The sequence below is a fragment of the Artemia sp. Qi Xiang Cuo genome, unplaced genomic scaffold (genome assembly GCF_049724085.1).
Source record: "Artemia sp. Qi Xiang Cuo unplaced genomic scaffold, ASM4972408v1 HiC_scaffold_3320, whole genome shotgun sequence".
Lineage (NCBI taxonomy): Eukaryota > Metazoa > Arthropoda > Branchiopoda > Anostraca > Artemiidae > Artemia > Artemia sp. Qi Xiang Cuo.
Genome location: NW_028300712.1, coordinates 177,419 through 187,821, shown reverse-complemented (window position 1 = coordinate 187,821; position 10,403 = coordinate 177,419). Strand labels below are relative to the sequence as shown.

At 33.0% G+C, this 10,403-nt stretch overlaps 1 protein-coding gene across 2 annotated transcripts in view; it reads right to left on the bottom strand.

The window, feature by feature from the left end:
* Window positions 1-515: 515 nt before the first annotated feature.
* The window catches only part of AIMP1 (aaRS-interacting multifunctional protein 1), a 33,969-nt gene continuing 24,081 nt past the window's right edge, over window positions 516-10,403 (bottom strand). Inside the window, exons 4-5 of one of the 2 annotated variants that reach the window (XM_089107809.1) lie at window positions 5,244-5,247; window positions 516-787 (exon numbers count right to left, since the gene is read on the bottom strand). In XM_089107809.1, the coding sequence (XP_088963935.1) occupies window positions 558-787; window positions 5,244-5,247 (234 nt within the window). In that variant the 3' untranslated portion in view covers window positions 516-557. Of the gene's footprint in view, window positions 802-5,243; window positions 5,248-10,403 lie in introns of both variants that reach the window. The other variant, XM_089107808.1, reaches the window with a different exon arrangement.

Genomic DNA, 10,403 nt, shown 5'->3' with positions numbered 1-10,403 from the left:
AAACTCAAGACGAACCAAAATAATAGTTGTTATTCTTGGATCAGTATTAAACGAAAATATTTTCTCATAAGACAGTTTCAGCTATTCAATACTATATAGTCTTTTAAAACCTAACTTGACCTAATCCCTACTACAGTGTAAATGACCGTATTCTCCATGCCCAAAAGTATCAACAAACACGAACAATTTGGGGAAATTTGGTCACTACATTATTGGGCATTACAGTCAAAGCAAAACCTATCTTCTTATTTAATCTTCTCCCTTTATTATTTTGTAAATTTCATATGTTTGGCTAAAGATTTAATGACACATGCCTGAATTCATTTCGGGGGGGGGGGGGAGGATTAAATATGAAGAAACAATAAAATGGATAAATTATAAAACATTACGGAGAAAAACGAAAAAACCATTACCCCTAGGGGCACAACCCTGAAGGCAGTCAACCTACGTACGTGCCACCTCTGAAGAGCCAACATTTTCTCAGTACCCTCCAAAACGTTTAAAATATATCTTTGAAAGCATGCCTCGATTTATTTCAAGAATTTCTCATGACAAAATTATTTAACTTGCACCCCCTTTAAAGTCTGGGACATGACAGTCCCTTTCCCTGGGATAAATAACGGGACCCCTTTATACGTGGCAGCACCTTGTTCATTCGTCTTCAGGTCTGGAGCAACTGTTTCCCAGATCTTCTTTTTGGGGTTCAAAACAGCATCAGGCTGCCGCTTGTATCCTTCTACTTCCACCAAATCACCAATTTGACTGCCGGCAGGAGGTGAAAGGATTTCTACATGTAAATATCTATATCTAAAGTAAATATGGCACTGTTCTAAAATCCAGTACTCATGCGAGAAGTGAATTTTGGTTAATAATAATGAAATAAAACAAAATAGGATGAAAATATAATAGTTTATGAACAAATTTGGGCTATATATTTGCGCATTAGGGGGAGGGGGGATAAAGCAGAGCATATATTAAATGCATAGACTAATCTAGCTTAGCTAACCTAACCTATCTACCTTTTAGTCCCCCTAAACCTCAAAAAACTAAAGTTTAAATCTTTCTCACGGAGTGAGCAATATCTCACTATGCAGCGGAAACCTGTTTATCAATAGCGGCTTTGAGATTTCGATGCGGCCTTTCTTTCGTGTGTCCTGGATTTTAGCAGAGTACCGTAAATATTCATACCCAATATCTATAATAATTAAATATCTAAAATACTTAATAGTTAAAAAGAGTAAACATTTATTTTCTAAAAGAAACCAAGTTTTATCCTTAGTAAAAAAAACAACAGTCTTTTTTCATGACAAGCCTCTTGGCTTTAAACTTATTGGGTTGACTTACAAATACTTTACGAAATTCACTTTTCTTATTAAATTTAAAATTTGAAGTACAATTTATGAATTTGACTTTAAATTTAAAACTTGCAAAGTAATTAAAAATCCTTTACAAATACAAAAATTACATATAATTTATTAGTAGACCTGCTCATGTTTTAGTGCGTCCAGAAAGTAGTGCCTATTTGCGAGTTAAAACGAATAAATATTTATTTGAGCAGAAATTTTATTTCTACACAAACACAGGTTGGATTCTTTGAAAAGGGAGGGGGCCAAACAGAAGTTCTACCATTTCGCAATTTTTACAAGAAGAAATCCACCCGCTTGCTCGTAGGATGTAAAGTGTGCTCGTCGATATGTAAAGATATTGCAACAAGTGGGGTCAATGCAGAGAGGAGGAACAGGCAGGTCAAGCCCCCCCCCCCCTAGGACTCATAAATTTTTTAAAGTATTTGCCCAGAAGAGTAAACTCTTTCCTAAACAATGGATTTTCTTCCGTGCTAGCCCATTTAAGGAAATTCTTGGCTCGTTTCTTATATAAAAAAACTACCTCTCTGAATAAAATAAATTTAACTGCTACACGCAACAAAGAAGTAGTCACGAATTCTTTTGTTTCTTTTTATGGATTAAATAATTGACTTTTAATTGACTAATTTAGCAAAATGTCACGCACTTCAATTCAAAAATAAAAGATTAATTAGGTTTTTTTAAAGTAATTTTATTAAGTAAATTGTACTAATTATGCTAATTTCACATATAAATTTTACTAAATTAAAATTTAAATAGTCCACAAATACAACTTCCAGATATGGCTAGGGAAGGGAGGGTGGCCATTTGCAAAGCCCCTAGATTTGAAACCTCTTTTTCTACTTTTATATTGAAAAATGCCTTTTAGGTATTTTCAATGAAAAAAAAGTTAGATTTTAAAAACAAATCCCCTCCTAGGTTTCAAAATATAAATTTATTGTATTAAATAGGTATATCATAGGTATTAAAATACCAATTTCTAAGGGAATGAATCCGTTCAGAGGCCAAATCAATCAAGTCGATAAAAATAAATGAAGGAGAAAGTTAAAAAAGAAGACATCTCTGTTTTAATTTTTATGAACTTAACACACAATTGTAAACGTTTCCAAATTTTTTCTTTTTAAGTGTTTGTTTATTTACACAAAAACAGAGAGTTTAATTGTAGAAAACGTTGCGACTACTGATCTATATGCTCTTTTTACTGGCTTAATACTGTTCACTAAAGAACCAATCAGGTTTAAATAGGCCGAGCTATTTTTCCATTATTTGTCACGATTGATCCCTCAACATTAGTTAACTCAGTTGTAAAAAAGCACGTTCATTTTTGTCTACAGAAATAAGGAATAAGGAATGATTGGCCATCGAAAATACGTCAAAAGAATACAACTACTACTACTAACAAATCACTGTTCCACCAAGCCACCTGAGGCCAACAAAGCTACGCACGCTTCTCCTCCATCCCAATCTATTCAAAGCCTCCCTCTTTACAATAGTGCTTCAATTCCACTAATGTGGGAATAAATATTTAAGTGCGAAAAAAAGAGTAGAATTATAGTAGGACACAATCCGGAAGTAACTATGTTTTCGTGCTTTCTATTTGAACAGGAATGTTAACAAAATTGATTCTTCCGATATATTACCAGTGTTTCCACTTCGAATTTTTTCAATCTCTAAGAGAATGGTGGATAATCCGTAGAAACCCCTATTCTCAATAGCGATATATCTACGATTGTTCCTATTTTTAGGCTATTATTCATGCCACTATGTCAAACTCATTAGGCTAACTTTTAATAGAATTTGTTCAAAACAACTTATTTTATAATTTAAGACCTTTTATGTTTACCAGAACACCTTCTTTTTACGTTTAAAACAATGCTTTGTATTTATCGACAAGTTCGGTTTAGATTTATAGATTCCGGGTCCAGATCTCAAATCCTGTACCACATGAATATATTTTATTTATGTTTGTCTTTGCCATTATTTTTTCCTTCTCTATTACTACTTTTGCAACACCCTCGTTTTTATTTGAATTGGTACGAAGGATTGGCATGAATGATATCCAATCGGTCGCTTTTTCACGCATTATTTTTTTTTTTTTATTTTTTTTATATTGAGTTGTTAATTTGTATCAGAGTGTAATAGCAAAAATGAATCACTTAAAGCTTGATTTAAGTACAGCGCCTGCGTTTTGATCTTTTATATTATTCGATTTTAAATAGTGTAAACTGCTACTTGCCTCCCAGTTTTCAAGAAAATGCCGAATGTAGACGCACTTTAAACTGTATTTAGAAAAATTTAATGAGAATTACCAAATAATAAGGTTTAAGAGAAAACACCAAATACTAAGATTAATACCCCTGAACGCTGAAAACGCTGAAAAGTCTTTCCACAACGACAATTGAGCAGGGAAGTTCAAAAATAAACCGAATGACATGAAAAACGCTAGTGAATTTTATCACTCTACTTTGCGTCTTGATGGACGCCACCCAGTTCCAAAAATCAATCGGGGTTCCACCCCTGATCGAACTGTCGTCTGGACTAAGCAGCATCAATGCCCGTCACTCTTTTTCAACCAGTCAAAAATCCCACGAGGGGTTCCCGAACTTTTGGCAGAAAAGGCCGCAACGATTAGAATATCACCATCCGATGCGACTTTTGGGTCTACAATCTCTAGAAAGTTGTAAATGTCGTGATTAAATGCAAATTGGTCAATTAGCTGGGACACAGCTTCAATATATAATTTCTGGGCAATCCCCCTGATGCTCTCGCATTTCTTCGTGAAGTTTGTATCTTTTCCTTGTAAGGAAAACAGACGGGCGATCGCTTCTGGTCTCAGGTAAACCTTAGAGGCGGGTAAGAAGAACTCTTCTCTTTTAAGGTTCACAGACTTAACAGATTTAATTTGCTTCACATAGTCTTTTACCATGAAATTGTCAGTAAGGCTCGTCACAACTTCTAGTACTTCTTTTTCAAGCAAGTAACATCGGTAATGTGCATAGGTGCTTCTATGTGTATTTGTCTAACACGTCGGTCCTTCTACGTTGGTTATTTTGTTTCAAATTTCGCGGGTCTATCCAATTCTGACAAAACAAGAACGTTTGTCAATCGCTTTTGCCGAAATCCAGCCGTTGTGTCGAAAATTCCTATTTCCGTAACAAAAATTCATAGGCTCAGCAAGGAAAAAAGTGGAAGATCCAAACTTAAAGTAGAAATAAAGTGCTACAGTAGGTATAGAAATATTAGAGGATAAACATTCAAAATAAAGCAGTCTACTCTAAAATATAGTAGAAATGAAAGCACTGCTTTACACCCTCTTAGGAAGTTCGAACTTCCCTTAAATCTTTCCTTACGACATCCTCCCACCCCAACCGGAGGCGGCCTATTTTTCGTCTGGACCTAGAGGATTGGCCGAAAAGGACAATCTTCGGCAATCTGTCATCCTTCATCCGCAGAACGTTCCTTAGCCATCTCCACCTAGCCCTAGAAAGCGGGATTTCAAAAGAATACGTAAATGGAATTAAAGTATACTTTTTAATACGGGAATATAGGGCAGTAATTTCTCTTTTTTCTTTGATTCAACTATAAAAACATGCTTAGGTACGTTTGGCAAAGTCAAATTAAATTCAAAAACGGTTATCTAGCAAAATTCAAAGACAAATGTGTATGCCATTTTTATTCAGGATTAGTCCTAATCTTTATCGACAATTAGGGAGTGGAAGGGGGATTAGTTGCCCTCAAATCACTTACGACTATTAAGAAGGGCATCAGCCCTTTCTATTTTCAATCGAATTAGCCCTTTTCGAAGTTCCCACGACAACTCCTTCGATACGAAGTGCCCTGGTCTAAACAAGAACAACAACAAATAATAATACATTATACCCACCTCGATCTTTACTATAAAAAAGTCAAGCCTTCCAATCACTTTCGACTATTAAAAAAGGCACTAGGCCTTTCGATTTCCAATCGAATAAGCCCTTTTGCAAACGACAACGCTTTCTATAAACACCTTATATGCCCCCGGGGTATAAATTACAATTCTTACCCTACGGTCTGTTAGGGTGGTTGTCATCCTCTAAGACCGAATTTCCAGAACTTTCTACTACGTTAAAGAACATGGCTATCTCAAAATTTTGATTGGATGTGTTTGGGGAAATGGTGGGCGTGAGAGGGGCGGTAGTCCCTCTCCTATCACTTTCAACTATTACTCCTCTATATCTCCTATCACTTTCAACTATGAAAAGGCAGGGTTCATAATTCACTAAAGTAAAGCATGTATAAAAAGTGGTCATGGTCACAAGTGGTATATGCAGACCCCACTCTTCGCCTTCAGATGCCTTACGATTTTTAGGATTTCCCTATTGTTTCGTTTAGTTCTTATACAAGGTACCTAAGGGGGATCCACTATAAAGACTTAGAAGTCGATATTAGAAAACAAGCATTGATAAAAATATTTGAATTTTCAATGTCCATCTGTCGTAGTTTAAAAGACAATGCAATACGTTTACGAGGGGATTATCCATTTTCAATGAACACTAGAAGTGAGCTTCAAAGTTTTAAATGGCAATTATCTTAAAATCTAGGGCCAAATGAAAAACAGGTGATCCCCAAATGAAGTGGGAGGATGTCTTAAGGGAAATGGGAACTTGGAGAATGTCTTAAGGGAAAGAGAAAATGGAATTTCAAATAAATGGGAACTTCTTAGGAGGGTGTAAAGAGGGAGGCTTCAAATAGATTGGGTTGGAGGAGGAGCATGCGTAGCTGTGTTGACCTCAGGCGGCTTCGTGCTGCAGTGATTTCGTGTTGTTAATTGTAGTAGTAGTAGTAATAACCATAAATATTACATGTTTAGATTCTATGCGAAAAAACAGAATATATATACATATGTATATATGTATATATATATATATATATATTCATATATATATTCATATATGTATATATATATTCATATATATATATAAATATACATATATATTGAAAATATTCCCTATCGGATGTTTTGAATATTTAAACCAATTAAGCAGACTGGTATTGAAATGGATATAGACAAAAAACAGTTAAATAGAGTACAATAATTACTCTTATTTCAAGGCCTTTCCCTAAATTCTCGTTCTCAAGAAAAAACATAAATCGTAACAAAAAAAAAGCTAGGGAATACTTTGAAAGTTTCACCTATTTTTAGATTTTAACTAAATTAATTAATTGATAAAAATTACTATTACTGAAAGAGATTAGTAAGTTTTTGAAGAAGAGTAGTCACATTATTGAATGACAGGTAGCCTTTTATTACTTTCAAATGCAAGAGCAAAACTAACTACGAATCTTCTTAAAGATTAGCATAGATTTCAAAGACATTCGAGAATTTGTGGAAAGGTTTTTTGAAATAAGTTTATTAAACGCAGGGAAAATTTGCAAGCCTGAAATTTCAAAACTATACCCTGCATAATATATTCTTCAAAAGAAGTTTTAATAAAACGAAAACCTTATCAAATTGCCCAGTGTTTAGAGAGCGTACATCCTTCTTCAAAGAACAGCTTCTGAAAGGAATTTTCCACTACACTAAGCTTGATTGGGGGAGCTATGTTTATCTAGTGGTCAATTCTATTACTATTGATAGGATGATTAAATTGACAGGGAAGCTAAATGGGGTGGTTGAATAGTGAAGATTCACAAAGATTCCGAAGGTGGGAGAGAGGGCACGTATTTTTCAAAATCCTGTTGTTTTTTATTCTTTTTTCAATAACCAAAAAACCTTTTTCATTGAAAATACCCTCGAAAAGGGTATTTTTCAAAATCTTGGGGGAGGCAAAACCCGGGGGCACATGTCCCCCTTCCCCTCCCCAATGTATGCCACCGGAGTGGTTAATGTAAATAATAGACCTGTGACTCAAATGATAGATAGATTTACAGCCTTAGGTGGCTTGGTGCTGCAGTTAATTATTGGTGGTAGTGGTTTAGTTACCTTGAGAAAACAATTATTGGTTCTCACTACTGTCAACCTAACCTAGCTGATAATAAAATTACCCCTTAAAAATTAATTTCACTAGAAACAAAATCGCTCATTTATCCTTTCAGTAATTTTCTTATACGGGTGGAAGTTTATTTCTCGTGATCGTTAAGCCGCTTCCATTAATGGCGGAATTAACCTTTAATTTCTCACCATTAGTTATTTCTCTCCGTTTATTTCAGTTACTGATACAAAAGGGCTTAGTTTCTAGCCTCTATTAATTCCTCACAGACCTCCAAAAGCATTAATCTGTCTGATTTAGTTTCCAATAAAACTCCATTTATCTTAGCCGGAAATCGCATCTTCAAAGAATAATTTCTTAGACCACACTGCCTTAATATTTACATTTAAAAGTAAATGAAAATATCGAAAAGAGGGTATATTTTTCTAGTAACAGTGAAAAACAAAACAATTTTGTTTTCCATCAAAAATAATCAACTTCCGAATGTGTTGGCTTCCCACCCGGAAGCCTTTATCAAAGAAAACAAATATTCAGATTCAGGGTCACATCCAGGATTCACATCCCCCGAAATAATTAACTATAATAATTAATAATAATTAAATTATTAAAATAATAATTAAATAATAATAAATAGTAAATAATAATAATAATGATAATATATAATATAATAATAACATACAATATAATATAATAGTATAAAATATACTAATAAATAATAGCAATAATTAAAAATAATAATAAAATAAAATAATTTGATTCTTGTTAAAATACATTCATTCTTTAATGAGGGGTACTTAGCGTTGCAAAATTTATTAAATGGGGCAGAGCTGTTATAATCATTCCAAATAACCAAAAATTAATGGCGTCAATTCACACAATTTTTTTGTGAAGTCTTTCAGACATATAGAGGGAGATTTTATTGCCCGCCCCAAATGTTATTATGCCTAAAATAATATATCTGAAAAAATATATAATATTGACACTGAGGCGCAATTAGGTCCCCTGATATTGCAAAATATTCTCGTAAGAAATAAAAGATCATAATCTTACTAGCATAGTTACATAAAAAATAATTTTTACATTAAAGACACACCCTCCCCCCCCCCGAAAAATATCAAGAAAAACAGAAGGTGTAGTTTTCATTTTCCAGGTTTTTTAATGCTAAAGTTAAATTCAATGAAAACAGTTATCTCCTGTTTAGGATAACACAGAAAATGATGTTAAAAAAATAGAATTTTTTTCTCAAAAGAAACTAAAGAGCGAAATGAAAACATAAAGCAAAAATAAATTAACCTGTAAATGAGGAGAGCTTCAACTCCCTAGGCCCCCCGCTCTTTCAACTAAAGTTTGAAATTACTATAGATACCCTCAATAAAACACAAAGTTAAATATTAGCGTAAAGCGCTAGGGATTTAGAGACGTGGCAGTACTTTTCATTTAAAACATCATTTATGTTAAGTTTATTTTTTAACTCTGCTCCTTACTTTCGGTTTTTCTAAACTGTTTTTTTTTTCAATTATTATTTAATCTTATACAAAGGCACCGCTCTCCCTCACCAAAAATAATGTGCATTAAGGCAGTTAGCACGTATAATAGAAATAGTTTATAGATAATAGATAAAAATAGATAATAGAAATAGTATAATAAATATTTTTCAAAGCAAGTATAATAGAATATTTTTAGGGACTGCCCTTTCCTGAACTTTAAAGAAAATTCTGATCCGCTCAATTAAAAAAAAAAAAAAAAAAAAAAAAAAAAAAGTAGTGATGTAAGTTTCATTAAATTGAATATATCTATCTCTAGCACAAAACGGGAGAAGTTAAATGGTTTTTATAAGTTTTCCGGGAAAGTAGGGGTCCTCTTTTAGTTTTCTGTCGTTATGTTTTGTCGTCAAACATGTATAGCTCTGATCAAAGCTATACAAGTTATGGCAAGACCGCCCAATCAGCTCTGAATAGTTTGACCACACAAACTGAAAAAGCTTGTAATTGACGAGATTGGGTGATTTTTGAAGATATCGAAGAGCCTTAAAAAATTATAAAATATATTTTAATTTTAACATATTATGTATTTAATATAATTATGTATTTATATATATATATATTATGTATTTAATTATTATTATGTATTTTAATTATTATGTATTTTATTATTATGTATTTTAATTATTATATTATGTATTTAATATATTATGTATGTATTTTAATAAATAAATATATTATAATGTATTTAATTTTAATTTATTATGAGAAATAAATTTTAGCTGTAAGATGGTAAGTGGATTATATATGATGAAAAAACGAAACTCTTGATCCGTTTGGGCGCTGTTTGGCTATAAATCCAGTACACAAAAGACTAATAGCCCATTCGCAAGTAATCAATCAAATTTGTCATAGAATTTTCTGAATGGCTGGAAAATTCAATGAATATTCATCAAAAACTCATCTTACATCATTTAAAAAAAGGTGGATTCTACTTCGGCTTCTTTGATTTTGGAATCAAAACAGTCAACCGAAATTGAACTAAAGAAGTTGTTATAAAAAACAATTTAATAATCTATTTTTGGGGGGGAATAATTTAGACAGAGATGCAATTTTCAAGCCAAACGTTGATTCCTAGACGCGGAAAAACAAACAGATTAATTTCACCCAAAGCGGCTTATATTCATTCACATAAATGAAGATTAACCATCATAGAAACGAATTCAACAAAACCATTTTCCATAGCAAGTTCTATGCGGCAAATCAAATCTCAGCACTTTCTTCCCCTCAGCATGAACTAATGAAATCCCTGTCTCCCTCTTCAGTCATATCTAAGAGGTCATATAAATCATGGAAGGAAAAACAAACTTCACAAAAATATTCTCCTTGAACGGAGCATAAGAGTTGAAGAGTCGGTTAAAAACAACGCAATATTTATGACATCATCTTGAAAATACGACGTCATAATGTGCAGTGCTTCCACTATCCCCAAATTTTTCAGTTTTTCTGAATCTTCTCCCCCCCCCCAAAAAAAAAAATTATTTCATAAATTAAATTATCTTTCGCACATAAAAATTTAAACCTCACTT